The sequence below is a fragment of the Oncorhynchus tshawytscha genome, linkage group LG01 (genome assembly GCF_018296145.1).
Source record: "Oncorhynchus tshawytscha isolate Ot180627B linkage group LG01, Otsh_v2.0, whole genome shotgun sequence".
Classification (NCBI taxonomy): domain Eukaryota; kingdom Metazoa; phylum Chordata; class Actinopteri; order Salmoniformes; family Salmonidae; genus Oncorhynchus; species Oncorhynchus tshawytscha.
Window position 1 is genome coordinate 85206244 of NC_056429.1, and position 15283 is coordinate 85221526.

The 15283-nt window shown below is 44.2% G+C and overlaps 1 protein-coding gene across 5 annotated transcripts; it reads right to left on the reverse strand.

Annotated features, from left to right (window-relative positions):
- Positions 1–313: 313 nt before the first annotated feature.
- On the reverse strand, positions 314–14702 carry LOC112258637 (BTB/POZ domain-containing protein KCTD5). Of its 5 annotated transcripts, none has more exons than XM_024433150.2 (7): positions 14125–14701; positions 7863–7971; positions 7011–7102; positions 6359–6505; positions 5347–5472; positions 4236–4344; positions 314–449 (listed from the first exon to the last, which is right to left on the reverse strand). In XM_024433150.2, exons 1-6 carry the CDS (start codon positions 14461–14463, stop codon positions 4270–4272), a joined length of 888 nt encoding a protein of 295 aa, XP_024288918.1. In that variant the 5' UTR covers positions 14464–14701; the 3' UTR covers positions 314–449; positions 4236–4269. The 5 variants fall into 5 exon arrangements, with proteins under 5 accessions (XP_024288918.1, XP_024288949.1, XP_024288926.1 ...); XM_024433181.2 differs by having other exon boundaries at positions 6407–6502; positions 14125–14700; XM_024433158.2 differs by having other exon boundaries at positions 6359–6502; positions 14125–14700.
- Positions 14703–15283: the final 581 nt, after the last annotated feature.

Sequence of the window (15283 nt, forward strand, 5' to 3'; positions counted from 1 at the left end):
ATATCTATTTCACTTGCTTTGGCAATGTAAACATGTTTCCCATGCCAATAAAGCCCCTTAAATTGAATTGAAATTGAATTGAGAAATCGGGGGAGTGTGTGAGTGAGAGTGAAAGAGTGTGTGTGTGTGCGTGTTGCACGGTTAGTTGATGTCCGTCTGTCTTTCTGTATAAATCTCACTAAATGTCAGACGCACCACAGGCCCATGTCTCACTACTGTATAAAGCATCAGACCAGTCAGAACCAGTCTAAACAATAACAACTTACTTATGAATCATATTCCACATAGCTTATGTTTCAATAATATTTGAAAATAATGTTTGAGCATTTATTGGTAGTTTTTTTCCCCAAAGCAACAATACAACATATATAAACAAACACATAATGGAATGTCAAGCGAAAAAAATACATTTCTCTCTAGTACATCCGGGATCCATGCATGTGAAAAAGCTGGAAGACAAGCAGAGAAAGGAGAAACCATCTTTAAAGACAGATTATCATGTTCATATAACCCATCACAATATTCAGAAACATTTCAAGTTGTGGATCAGCTTGGATTGGATGACATGGGAAACAATCTTATCACAGAAATGTAATGTTTGATGCTGATGGTGACAGTAATAGTGTGTGTCCCCTTGTTGTGGATGGAAAACAACAACATACGTTTGATTGATTAATTGGTGTTTGGATAAACAAAAAACGCAGCAGCTAAACTTTGTGCAGTTTTCCCAAACTATGTCCCCTTTACACTTCTACAAGTATAATGATGTGTGTGTATGTGAACTGTAAAATACATTAATACCACTATTACACAAAAGGTCAGGGCTATTCCATGTCATTGCATTGGTAATGAGAGACCTTTAGGAGAGGGTTTGGATCAGTGGCAGCACAGCAGCGTCAGCTCATTATTAGTCTTGGATATCCCAGATCTAGGACATTGTTCATGTGAGAGGTATCTAGGACATTGTTCATGTGAGAGGCATCTAGGGCATTGTTCATGTGAGAGGCATCTAGGGCATTGTTCATGTGAGAGGCATCTAGGGCATTGTTCATGTGAGAGGCATCTAGGGCATTGTTCATGTGAGAGGCATCTAGGGCATTGTTCATGTGAGAGGCATCTAGGGCATTGTTCATGTGAGAGGCATCTAGGGCATTGTTCATGTGAGAGGCATCTAGGGCATTGTTCATGTGAGAGGCATCTAGGGCATTGTTCATGTGAGAGGCATCTAGGGCATTGTTCATGTGAGAGGCATCTAGGGCATTGTTCATGTGAGAGGCATCTAGGGCATTGTTCATGTGAGAGGCATCTAGGGCATTGTTCATGTGAGAGGCATCTAGGGCATTGTTCATGTGAGAGGCATCTAGGGCATTGTTCATGTGAGAGGCATCTAGGGCATTGTTCATGTGAGAGGCATCTAGGGCATTGTTCATGTGAGAGGCATCTAGGGCATTGTTCATGTGAGAGGCAATGTTACAGATACAGGTATCCTGTGTGTGTGTATTTGTTTTCTTTCCTTCACAGGTGTCACTAATCAGTCGCCACTGAAGACACACCTGCTCCTTTTCCCTTACCCAATCACATCCCCTTTCCCTTGGTTTAAAAGTATCCCAATCAGTTCTCTCTGGAGATCTCTCTTTTGTTTTTGCACCTACATGTCACTTTGTCCGTTATCTGTGAGTATTGTATTGTTATGGTGTATGACTGTTTGTTGGTGGGAAAAGGGGATAACCAGCCATGTCGCCCATGGGCCTACATTACCCATAGGAAAACAGTGTCTAAATATCCTAGTTAGAACTGGCGTATCACCCCCTGTATTTTTGGTTAGTTAGCCAGCTGTTCTTAAAGCAGGCTAGACTAGCTTAGGGGTTTGTTTGGATATACACTGCTCAAAAAAATAAAAGGTAACACTAAAATAACACATCCTAGATCTGAATGAATTAAATATTCTTATTAAATACTTCTTTCTTTACATAGTTGAATGTGCTGACAACAAAATCATACAAATTATCAATGGAAATCAAATGTATCAACCCATGGAGGTCTGGATTTGGAGTCGCACTCAAAATGAAAGTGGAAAACCACACTACAGGCTGATCCAACTTTGATGTAATGTCCTTAAAACAAGTCAAAATGAGGCTCAGTAGTGTGTGTGGCCTCCACGTGCCTGTATGACCTCCCTACAATGCCTGGGCATGCTCCTGATGAGGTGGAGGATGGTCCCCTGAGGGATCTCCTCCCAGACCTGGACTAAAGCATCCGCCAACTCCTGGACAGTCTGTGGATGGGGCGAGACATGATGTCCCAGATGTGCTCAATTGGATTCAGGTCTGGGGAACAGGCGGGCCAGTCCATAGCATCAATGCCTTCCTCTTGCAGGAACTGCTGACACACTCCAGCCACATGACCTCCCAGACCTGGACTAAAGCATCCGCCAACTCCTGGACAGTCTGTGGATGGGGCGAGACATGATGTCCCAGATGTGCTCAATTGGATTCAGGTCTGGGGAACAGGCGGGCCAGTCCATAGCATCAATGCCTTCCTCTTGCAGGAACTGCTGACACACTCCAGCCACATGAGGTCTAGCATTGTCTTGCATTAGGAGGAACCCAGGGCCAACCGCACCAGCATATGGTCTCACAAGGGGTCTGAGGATCTCATCTCGGTACCTAATGGCAGTCAGGCTACCTCTGGCGAGCACATGGAGGGCTGTGCGGCCCCCCAAAGAAATGCCACCCCACACCATGACTGACCCACCGCCACACCGGTCATGCTGGAGGATGTTGCAGGCAGCAGAACGTTCTCCACGGCGTCTCCAGACTCTGCCACATGTGCTCAGTGTGAACCTGCTTTCATCTGTGAAGTGCACACTGCGCCAGTGGCGAATTTGCCAATCTGGGTGTTCTCTGGCAAATGCCAAACGTCCTGCACTGTGTTGGGCTGTAAGCACAACCCCCACCTGTGGACGTCGGGCCCTCATACCACCCTCATGGAGTAGGTTTCTGGCCGTTTGAGCAGACACATGCACATTTGTGGCCTGCTGGAGGTCATTTTGCAGGGCTCTGGCAGTGCTCCTCCTGCTCCTCCTTGCACAAAGGCGGAGGTAGCGGTCCTGTTGCTGGAATATTGCCCTCCTACGGCCTCCTCCACCTCTCCTGATGTACTGGCCTGTCTCCTGGTAGCGCCTCCATGCTCTGGGCACTACGCTGACAGACACAGCAAACCTTGCCACAGGTCGCATTGATGTGCCATCCTGGATGAGCTGCACTACCTGAGCCACTTGTGTGGGTTGTAGACTCCGTCTCATGCTACCACTAGAGTGAAAGCACCGCCAGCATTCAAAAGTGACCAAAACATCAGCCAGGAAGCATAGGAACTGAGAAGTGGTCTGTGGTCACCACCTGCAGAACCACTCCTTTATTGGGGGTGTCTTGCTAATTGCCTATCATTTCCACCTGTTGTATATTCCATTTGCACAACAGCATATGAAATTTATTGTCAATCAGTGTTGCTTCCTAAGTGGACATTTTGATTTCACAGAAGTGTGATTAACTTGGAGTTACATTATGTTGTTTAAGTGTTCCCTTTATTTTTTTGAGCAGTGTATATTATTTCTTTCCTTGGGTCCAGCTCAGCCCCTTTTTCCCCACACCCCATTACCGTGTGTTTGAAATAAACATGAAGTGTTTGACGGTAGATTTATGTTGTCTGTGTTTTTTGTTTGTTCTCACTGTTACCTTTTCACTGGGGTGATTTTCATGAGATATGTTACGGGTCTCGTTTCCATCCCCCCTACACTGCAGGAGCTAAAGGGGTTCGTAACAGGCAACTAGGGCATTGTTCATGTGAGAGGCAATCCCTCTTCCTAGGGAGACTAGCTCATCATCAGAACAGCTGGGTTATGCCGCTGAACAGATCATGTCCCAGGCAGGACACAAAGGCCCCAGGGCAATAGCAAGCTCTCTGGCATCACAATTAGTATTTCAAACAAACAGAAGCCAACTGTTTTTGACAGGGAGCAAAAGTTCAAGGTCTGCTTTTTTCTCCACATATTGTAAAAATCTAATAATTTTTATTTTTAATTTTTATAAAAGTTAGTTCATCCTTGGCCTTTGGTTACTGTGTTGAGTTTGGGGTAAGGAATGCCATGCTGTGAAATAGCCCTGGATCCCTTCTGATCACACAGTCTACTACTGCTACTAGCACCACCAGCCAACAACACTAGCATGGATCCTCACCCATTCACGTCCTTGGAACATTGACACAAGACTGTCATTCCCTTATGCACTCATTCAGGGTGGTATTTCTCTCTCCGCACTCCTCCTCATCATCCTGCACCTCTGAAGCCTTCCCTCGAATAAAAATGTGGAGAATAAAAAACGACAAAAAACAGATTGATGTATCATGGAGAGAGAGAGAACATATGGATGATAGCGTGAATGTGCTTGTGAATTACATTTGGGAGACGTGTGTGTGTGACATTTGGAGTGTTGCCTCCCGAGTGGCGCAGAGGTCTAAGGCTGTGCCACTAGAGATTTTAATTTTTTTTAACATTTTACCTTTATTTAACTAGGCAAGTCAGTTAAGAACAAATTCTAATTTTCAATGACGGCCTAGGAACAGTGGGTTAACTGCCTGTTCAGGGGCAGAACGACAGATTTGTACCTTGTCAGCTCGGGGATTTGAACATGAAACCTTTCGGTTACTAGTCCAACGCTCTAACCACTAGGCTACCCTGCCGCCCCTGGGTCGATTCCAGGCTCTCTCGCAGCCAGCCGTGACCGGAAGACCCATGGGGCGGCGCACAATTGACCCAGCGTTGTCCGGGTTAGGGGAGGGTTTGGCGGCAGGGATGTCCTTGTCCCATCGAGTGTTAACGACTCCTGTGGCAGGCCGGGAGCCATGCATGCTGACACTGTCGCCAGGTGTACGTTGTTTCCTCCGACACATTGGTGCGGTTGGCTTCCGGGTTAAGCAGGCATTGTGTCAAGAAGCAGTGTGTGGCTGGGTTGTGTTTCGGAGGATGCGCGGCTCTCGACCTTCGCCTCTCCTGAGTCTGTACTGGAGTTGCGCGATGAGACAAGACTAACTACCAATTGGATACCATGAAATTGGTATCCAATTTAAATGGACATTTGGAGTGTTTGAGTGGAGAATGCCGAGACTAAGATCAAAGGATGCTGAGATCATCTTGGATGAGGAGAAATGTCACACAGGGACAGATCCATATCCTGCTACTTCAGACCTTGGTCGAAGTGAATGGTGGTGATAGATATACTTCTACATTGTACACCATTCACCTATCTGACGCATGTGTACCCGTGTGTGTTTCCTGTGTGTCAGTCTCACCCTGGTCTTGTGGCTCTGTTCGGTGCCCAGGCCTGAGCCAGGTGTGTGTAGCTCCTTGGACACCACACAAAGAAACTCTGCCTGGTCCTCTGTCCCATAGCTGTATGACGAACCAATGTTCACCATCTACCACACGCACACACGGAGAGAGAGAGGAGAGAGAGAGCGAGTGAGTCACACACACGGAGAGAGGAGAGAGAGAGCGAGTGAGTCACACACACGGAGAGAGGAGAGAGAGCGAGTGAGTCACACACACGGAGAGAGGAGAGAGAGCGAGTGAGTCACACACACAGAGAGAGGAGAGAGAGAGGAGAGAGAGCGAGTGAGTCACACACACAGAGAGAGGAGAGAGAAGAGAGAGAGTCACACACACGGAGAGAGGAGAGAGAGAGCGAGTGAGTCACACACACGGAGAGAGGAGAGAGAGAGCGAGTGAGTCACCCACACAGAGAGAGGAGAGGGAGAGAGCGAGTGAGTCACACACATGGAGAGAGGAGAGAGAGAGCGAGTGAGTCACACACACGGAGAGAGAGCACGAGAGATGGCCCCATATCACAGCAGGTAAGTCCATGGATGCTCATGCAAAGAGCAGGGACAGATGAGAAGGACAGCTTAGCAGCACTACAACTACGGGCAGTGAGACTGAACTGTACACCCTGACACAGTGACGGCAATGTTTAGCATTACAGCATCACTCAATACTCTTTACTAAACTGTCAATGTGCCAACATATGGTAGCTTCTATTGGAACTTTCTTAGCTCCGCATCCTTTTTGCATCTCCTTCCCCTTATGATCACTGGTCTGTGTTTGCAACACAACATGTCTGTTTAGATCAGTCTTCTTCTGAGGGGATGGAAATGTGAAAAGGAGGCTGTATTTGTGAGCAGATTAGGACTGGGCCTTGGTCTAGGATTGGTCTTCCTCTGAGGATCTGATTGGCTAGCAAAGAGCAGGAAAGGAGTTGATTGGTTGGGAGGGTGGTAGAGCAGAGGAGCAGCGAGTCCAACCCACAGTCCAGAGCAGTCCAGTGCGGGGCTTTCTGCAGGCGCGTACGCTGACCTGCTCAAACTTCCAGCCGTCCGACATGGTGGAAACCATCTGAGTCAGCTCCTCCTCCTGGCACTGCAACACCCGGTACACATGTTTAGGAGGCACCTGCTGATAGATGGAGAAAGAGAAGTGTGGAGAGAGAGATATGTAAACACTGCAACACTCAGTACACTTGCTTAGGAGGCATCTGCTGAGAGAGAGAGTAAGACAGAGTAGTCAAAAGTTGGAGAAGGTGATAGGTGTTTGTAAGGAAAGGAAAGGCAGATCAAAAAAGAGGATAGGGAGAGCTTGAGGGGTGGTGGGTGAAAAGGAGGGGGTAAAGGGAGGCAGTGTGTGTGTGTGTGTGTGTGTGTGTGTGTGTGTGTGGGCAATGGGCAGTGTATAACTGTATAATACAGAGAGAGGAAGATAGAAAGATACATAACAGAAATACTAGAGAGGAGACATCATTTAGACAGGACAGAGGGGATGGGTGGAATATACTAGAAAATACAGAGGGAAAAATGGCAGAACTTTCTGCACAAAGCACTGGTTGTGAGTCTGTTGTTTTAACCTGTAGCCATCTTGTATTTGTGTATATCTTGGCCGCTTATGTACAGTGTGCGTGTTTGACCTGTGTGACTTTACAGTCCCGCTCCAGGATCCGCTCCTTGATCAGTTTGATCAGAGGAGTGATGTTGTAGAACTCAGCCTCCTCCAACACACCTGGGAGAGGGAACACACACAGGACAGACAAGACAGAAAGACAGAGAGAGAGAGAGAGAGAGAGAGAGAGAGAGAGAGAAATCAGAACCATGGACAACTAAATCATACTTATCTTGATTGGACTAAATTGTTTTTGGTAGTTTTTTTGGTAGACCTTGTTCTCAACTAGCCTACCTGGTTAAATGTGTTAAATAAATATATATATATATATATATATATATATATATATATATATATATATATATATATATATATATATATATATATTTGTTTAACTGTCTTAGACTAAGCATAGGTTATTAGATGATGTTGAAATGTTTTCGACTTGGGTAACTCACGTAATTCTAAATCAATAGTTGTTTAGTAGTCCGAAAATGTGGGAAACATTACTTGCTTGACCCTGCTGTAGGTAATGTAACTGTTTGTTACATGCAATATGCTTTGTGGACGTTGCCGGAAAGAGGTTGCTCTCCGGGTGTGATGAAACAAAGGTGTGGTTGAATTTATTCTGCCACTATCTTCTTATTGTCTCGGCCTTAGACCTATATATCACGGTGTCAAGGAATATGAACTAACAGGTTATAGAGAAAGCAACTCAATTATCACAACACATAGGTTGAAGTATGGCTTTTTTCTGGCTTCCCCAGTGATTTTTACCCACACACCACTGCTGCATGCTTATTGCTAGTCTTACAATGCATTAAAATGGCATAACACATTATGTAGTACATGTCAAAAAATACCAAACGTAATCCAGTACCTTCTTCAGCCAACTCCTTGTTGTAGACTAGTTTGCCGTGTCGCAGGTAGTTGAGGATGGGGCCAAAGTAGGTGGGGTCTCTGTCTATCACATAGGCCCCTGTCTCATCCTACAGTAGAGGAGAGAACCATAGGAATTACTAGTATGAATAGGAGATCAATATTAAGTGCTATTCTAGTCTATTGGGTTTTGGTCAATATGTAGGATTGAAACCCCCTTGCGATTACCTGTTATACACTAACAGCAAAAGTCCTCTTTTGTTGAGAAGGACGATAATTAGTGATTGAGTCCCTCTTACAGCCTAGGGATGGGGGGTAGAGAGAGATAGGGGCTAAGAATGAAGAGAGTAGCACAGAGACATGGAGAGAAGAGAGAGAGTTGGAGAGAGAGCCTGTTACATTCACATGGCTTGGCCCCTTTTTGGCTGACGGCCTGCCAGTGCCTTTACAGCATCTCCATAGAGCGCTCCCTTCCTGACGATTACTCAACCAGCCCCAGGCACCCATCCTCAAACACAGAGACACTAGAAAGAGAGAGGGAGGCAGAGAGAGATGAGAGAGGCCAAGGAGTTCAAAAAGAGGAGAATCGGAGAGAGGGATTGAGGAACAGGAACAGAGTGGAGCGAGCTAGCAGAAGAGCAGAAAGAGAGAAGTAAACTATATATACAAAAGTCTGTGGATGCCCCTTCAAATGAATGGATTTGGCTATTTCAGCATACAGCCAGGCAATCTCCATAGACAATCATTGGCAGTAGAATGGCCTTACTAAAGAGCTCAGTGACTTTCAACGTGGCACCGTCATAGGATGCCACCTTTCCAACAAGTCGGTTAGTCACATTTCTGCCCTGCTCGAGCTGCCCCAGTCAACTGTAAATCCTGTTATTGTGAAGTCGAAACATCTAGGAGCAACGTCTTAGCCCTGAAGTCGTAGGCCACACAAGCTCACAGAATGTGACTGCCGAGTGCTGAAGCGCATAAAAATCGTCTGTCCTCGGTTGCAACACTCACTACCCAGTTCCAAACTGCCTCTAGAAGCAACGTCAGCACAATAACTTTTAGTCTGGAGCTGCATGAAATAGGTTTCCATGGCTGAGCACACAAGCCTAAGATCACCATTGCCAATGCCAAGCGTCGGCTGGAGTGGTGTAAAGCTCGCCGCCACTGGACTGGAAACGCGCAGTGGAAACGTGTTCTCTGGAGTGATTAATCACGCATCTGGCAGTCCGACGGACAAATCTGGGATTGGCGGATGCCAGGGGAACACTACCTGCCCTAATGCATAGTGCAAACTGTAAAGTTAGGTGGAGGAGGACTAATGGTCTGGGGCAGTTTTTCATGGTTCGGGCTAGACCCCTTAGTTCCAGTGAAAGGAAATCTTAATGCTACAGCATACAATGACATTCTAGATGATTCTGTACTTCCAACTTTGTGGAAGGCCCTTTTCTCATTCCTTAAAGAATGAGAGCCTGCAGATCAGATCAGAATGAGAGAGAGGGCGTGAGAGCGAGATGGGCCGGAGGGATGGAGGGTAAGTGAGGCACTCAGTTGAAGGAAGATGAGTCTTGGGAGCCAGGCAGAGAAAAGGAGAATGGACGGTTGACGAGAGCTGGCAGACACTGGAGAATGGATGAGGGTGAGGGAGATAGACAAGGGCAGAGGTAGAGGTGCTGGGGAAAAGGGGGCTGGACAGGGACAGGAAGAGACAACCCAGAGCAACTGCAGTTGAGGACAGACAGACAGACACTTCCTCATTGGACACGACAGTATGTGTTTTTTAAAATTATTTAAAAAATGTAATCTTTATTTAACTAGGCAAGTCAGTAAAGAACAAATTCTTATTTACAATGACGGCCTACCCTGGCCAAGCCCGGACGATGCTGGGACAATTGTGCGCCGCCCTATGGGACTCCCAATCACAGCCGGATGAGATTCAGCCTGGATTCGAACCAGGGACTGCAGTGACGCCTCCTGCACTGAGATGCAGTGCCTTAGACCGATGTTGTCATGTATGATGACAACACCAGAATATCTCAGTACCATTCCTATGAATGAAACATGAACGCACATGCACACAGCGAGGGTGAAGATTAAAAATGATCTACTCTCTCTCTGTATTTCCTGTCCTGTATGTTCAGCCACACCACCACCGTTCGGCCCATTAAACAGCCGTCACGGAAAAGTCAACCCTCACCTGGTCTGTTAATGGTTTACCCAGCGTTTTCCCAAGGAACTACACAGTTTGCCTAGCCTAGTTCCAGGTCCCTATGGAGGCCTCACTGGGTCCCACAGGAAATACCTGTTAGGAAAACAGGGGTGTTGTTTGTCTCAACACAGACAGACACACATTCAATAATTTGACTTATTCTAAGGAGAAAACAATAACTGAAACCAGAGTGAGAGAGGAAGGAGAGGAGAAGCAACACTCATGGACATTAGTGCACTAATCAAATCAAGCTTTATTTATATAGCTTGCACTTCACAGGAGAAAATAGAAATAAGCAGAAACATTTACTATACAACAAACATAAGAGTATAAAAAAAGACAAGTAGAACAATAAAAAGCACCCTAAGGAAAAGCAAAGCTAAAAAGGTGTGTTTTAAGATCACAGTTTGGGCCCCCCTCAGGTTCTCTGGCAGGCTATTCCAGTGTTTGGGGGCATAATAACTAAAGGCTGCCTCTCCATGACTCTTGGTCCTTGTCTTTGGGATAGTTAAAAGGCCAGTTCCAGAGGACCTGAGGGACATACTGGGTACACAACTTAAAAGCATGTCTGACATGTATTGGGGTGCACAATCATGGATTGATTTAAACCAATAGAAAAATCTTAAAATGAATTCTAAAACTCACAGGCAGCTAGTGCAGAGACTTTAAAACCGGTGTAATGTGTGCTCTCTATCTGGTCTTGGTCAGTACCCGTGCTGCAGCATTCTGTATGTTTTACAGTACAGAGACCTTAAAACCGGTGTAATGTGTGCTCTCTATCTGGTCTTGGTCAGTACCCGTGCTGCAGCATTCTGTATGTTTTACAGTACAGAGACCTTAAAACCGGTGTAATGTGTGCTCTCTATCTGGTCTTGGTCAGTACCCGTGCTGCAGCATTCTGTACATTTTGCAGTTGACCAATGGCTTTCTTGGGTAGACCAGACAGGAGAGCATTACAGTAGTCAAACCTGCTTGTAATAAAAGCATGGATGAGCCTCTTTGTATCAGCCTGAGATAGAAACGGCCACATCTTGGCAATGTTCCTCAGGTGGTAAAAAGTTATTTTGGTCAGAATCTAAAATGAGGGGTAACATACATAAACTTAACCGGACCCAAAATGGAACCTGGTGTAACGCCACGTGATAGATTTTCTCTGAGTTATGTTCACCAAGGGTGACAAAAAAAACTCTTGACCAGTTAAATAGCTCCTAAACCAATTTAGAACTGGATCAGAGAGGCGAAGCCACTTCTTCAGTTTGTCCAGAAGGACATCGTGGCCAAAAGTGTCAAATGCAGCGCATAAATCTAAGAGTACAAGGACAGAGAGCTGTTTGGCATCTGTGTTGGCTCTAAGATCATTTACCATTTTAACTAAGGCTTTCCCTGTGCTGTTGTAGGCACAAAAACCAGATTGGAATTCTTCTAAAATAGTTGGCACTTTAAAAAATAATTTAGCTGTTTGAAAACCAATTTCCACAGAATTGTACTTAAGAATGGAAGGTTGGAGATTGGCCGAAAATTGCTAATAGCTGAAGAATCTAGATTACTCTTCTTCAGAAGGGGCTTCACCATAGCAGTTATTACTGCAGTGGGGAAAGTGCATATGAACAGGGAGTGATTAACTATAGCTTGCACTGTTTTGAAGAAGGTGGTGGGGATATGATTGAGAAGGAAGGTACAAGGCTTAAGATGTGATATCACTTTCAAAATCATATCAAATTTTATTTGTCACATACACATGGTTAGCAGATGTTAATGAGAGTGTAGCGAAATGCTTGTGCTTCTAGTTCCGACAATGCAGTAATAACCAACAAGTAATCTAACTAACAATTCCAAAACTACTAACTTCCTGAGCATGTCTGTGTCAACCAGGGAAAATAAATCCATCGTGCCTTTGCGTGGTAGGCTAGGGTACATATCAAATGTCTCATCAGGTCTTGCTTGACTCATATCCAGCTTAATGTCTGAAATAAACTAACCACATCTAGATGTGGAGGAGAGCAGGGTAGAATTGATCAGGCCATCAATGGTCAAAGAAGAGCACTCAAATTGAGCTGATTATTAGTGATCAAGTTAGAAAAATAAAAGGTCACACACAAAGACGATGCGCCTCATCTATTCATTGTGGCCACTGGTGCAGGAGCCAGTCAATTAACAGTACAACACTGGGTTAAGCATGTGGCCAAGGGACGAGACCATCTGTAATCATAGGCTACAAACAGACAGAAAGAATAGACAGTCACTCTGAAATTAATCATATTATACACTCCTACTGCATTAGTGATGTACGGTCTTTCATGAACAGACCAGTCACATGTTGACAACCTACAGTGCCTTCAGAAAGTATTCATACGTTTTGACTTATTCCACATTCTGTCTGTGTTACAGATGGAATTCAAAATGGATTAAAAAAATGTTTTACAAATCTCACCCATCTACACACAATACCCCATAATGACAAAGTAAAAACATATTTTTAGAAAGGTTTGCACATTTATTGAAAATTAAAAAGAGATCTCATTTACATAAGTATTCACACCCGAGTCAATACATGTTAGAGTCAACTTTGGCTGCTGTTACAGCTGCGAGTCTTTCCGGGTAAGTCTCTAAGAGTTTTGCACACCTGGATTGTACAATATTTGCAATATAAACTCTGTCAAGTTGGTTGTTGATCATTGCTAGACATCCATTTTCAAGTCTTGCCATAGATTTTCAATATGACTTAAGTCGAAACAGTAGCTATGCCACTCTGGAATATCCAATGTCGTCTTGGAAAGCAACTCCAGTGTATATTTGGCCTTGTGTTATCGGTTATTGTCCTGCTGAAAGGTGAACTTGTCTCGCAGTGTCTGTTGGAAAGCAGACTGAAATAAGGTTTTCCTCTAGGATTTTGCCTGTGCTTAGTTAAATTATTATTCTTTTTATCATAAAAAAATTCCTAGTCCTTGCCGATGACAAGCCTTCCTATAACATGATGCAGCCACCGCTATGCTTGAAAATATAAAGAGTGGTACTCAGTGATGTGTTATGTTGGATTTGCCCCAAACATAACACTTTGAATTCAGGACATCATGTTCAATTCTTTGCATTTTTTTTGCAGTTTTATTTTAGTTTCTTACTGCAAACAGGATGCATGTTTTGGAATATTTGTATTCTGTACAGGTTTCCTTCTTTTGTCATTGAGGTAAGTATTGTGGAGTAACTACATTGTTGATCTATCCCCTAGTTTTCTCCTATCAGCCATTAAACTCTAACTGTTTTAAAGTCATCATTGACCTCATGGTGAAATCCCGAGCAGTTGCATGTTTGTAGTGACTGAGTGTGTTAATACGCCATCCAAAGTGTAATAAACAACTTCACCATGCTCAAAGGGATATTCAATGTTACCCATCTACCAATAGGCGCCCTTCTTTACGAGGCATTGGAAATTCTCCTTGGTCTTTGTGGTTGAATCTGTGTGTGAAATTCACTGCTGGAATGAGGGACCGACAGATAATTGTAGTGTGGGGTACAGAGATGAGGTAAACATTCAAAAATAATGAAAAACACTATTATTGCACACAAAGTGAGTCCATGCAATGCATTATGTGACTTGTTAAGCATATTTTTACTAAAGACATTTCAGCTTTTCATTTAATTAATTTGTAAACATTTCTAAAAACATAATTCCACTTTGACATTATGGGGTATTCTGTACAGGCCAGTGACACAAAATCTCAATTCAATGCAATATGAATTTAGACTGTAACACTAAATGTGGGAAAAGTCAAAGAGGTGTGAATACTTTCTGAAGGCACTGTATACATGTAGATTTTTGAAAATACTACGCCACCACCCCTCTAGTCTCGAAAATCCGACCCTAGGTAACAGGTGTTCGAGCATAGACACGCTACACAAGCCTGAATGAAGCAGCACTTGCACATCCACCTGACCCACTTGTCATTGCAGTACCAGAGCCATATCTGGTGGGGGTACCATTCACTCATTCGTCTTGCCTTATCAGATTCGGATGTCATCTTGATCAAAGCGAAGACAAGCGCTTGATCAATTATCTTCTTACCGTGTCCGAATGCAAGTCCTTTTGTTGACAGAGCCGATAGAGAAAGGAAGTCTGTTCTTTGAGTAGGGTATGCCGCGTTGTGAGGAATACGGTACCTCCGACGTTCAAACGGACCCATTTCCCGTTATTTCCCACTGTTGGATTGACTCCACAACCGTTCCCGATGCTGTGCGTTTCCGGTCCACTTGATTCGGTAGCGCTCGAGGTGGTCGTATTCTCGCTGCCTCGATTGTTATTGTTGTTATTATTATTGTTGTTATTGTAGCACTGAGGTGTCGGCAACGAGCCGACTGCTGATACAGCCTGCGGCATCGATTTCCTTTTTTCCTCCGTTGCCATTAGGAAATATAGCAATGTATGCAACAGCGTGCGTGCGTACCCACCGCCGTCAATGTTCCTCTCTTTCTCAACAACACTTGTTGAGAAACAGTGTACCTCGTTGTCTCGAGCTCCGCCCAACGATGTATATATATACACACAGATTACTAACAGAGGACGCTGTTTTGAAGCCAACTAGCCAAGGCACCTTCATTTTTGTATTCCTTCACAGAGCCCCACAGTGGAGGTGTCATAATACCCATAAAACCTATCGGTCAAACAGGGAAATGGTTCCAATCGTTTTTCCACCATTCATTTTTCCCATAGGGGATTTTTAGAAACACTTAAAACAAGGGATGAGTTTCGTGTAAGCTTACCCTGGCGTGAAGTTTTGATAGTGATGTAAATCTCTCTAGCAAGGTGACTTTTATCAATATATTTGGTTCTATTTACCCTCAGATTCGAAAATGCTAATTAGCATCAAAGTAGACATCATGCAAAACTGCAAATCCCTGCAAGCTCCTGCACATCATCTCTAGGGAGACCTTTGCTAACAGGTATTGTGTCAATTAAAAACTTGCACAAGACAGTTCACAGAATTGTCAAATTAAATAAATGTAGCCAATTTATTCATTACTACATTTAGTTAACGTTAGATAGTTAATCCAGATATTCTTACCTTTGCCTCAATTTGGCACTCTCATCCAGATCATCATGTAATTTGTAGTTCTTCATGATAGCTACATTAGTAGCTAATAAGCATTTCATTTTTGGGGGGTAAATACAGGTGAATATATTGATAAAAGTCACCTCGTCCTAGAGAGATTTACATGGCTATCAA

Bases quoted from the DNA above. Each gene is read 5' to 3' on its own strand.
- LOC112258637 (XM_024433150.2), bottom strand. From the start codon at position 14,463: ATGGCAACGGAGGAAAAAAGGAAATCGATGCCGCAGGCTGTATCAGCA. The intron at 6,506-7,010 runs GTCAAACACGCA...TCCATCTATCAG, and splicing joins GGGACTGTAAAGTCACACAG to CAGGTGCCTCCTAAACATGT. The intron at 4,345-5,346 runs GTGAGACTGACA...ATTCGAGGGAAG, and splicing joins AACAGAGCCACAAGACCAGG to GCTTCAGAGGTGCAGGATGA.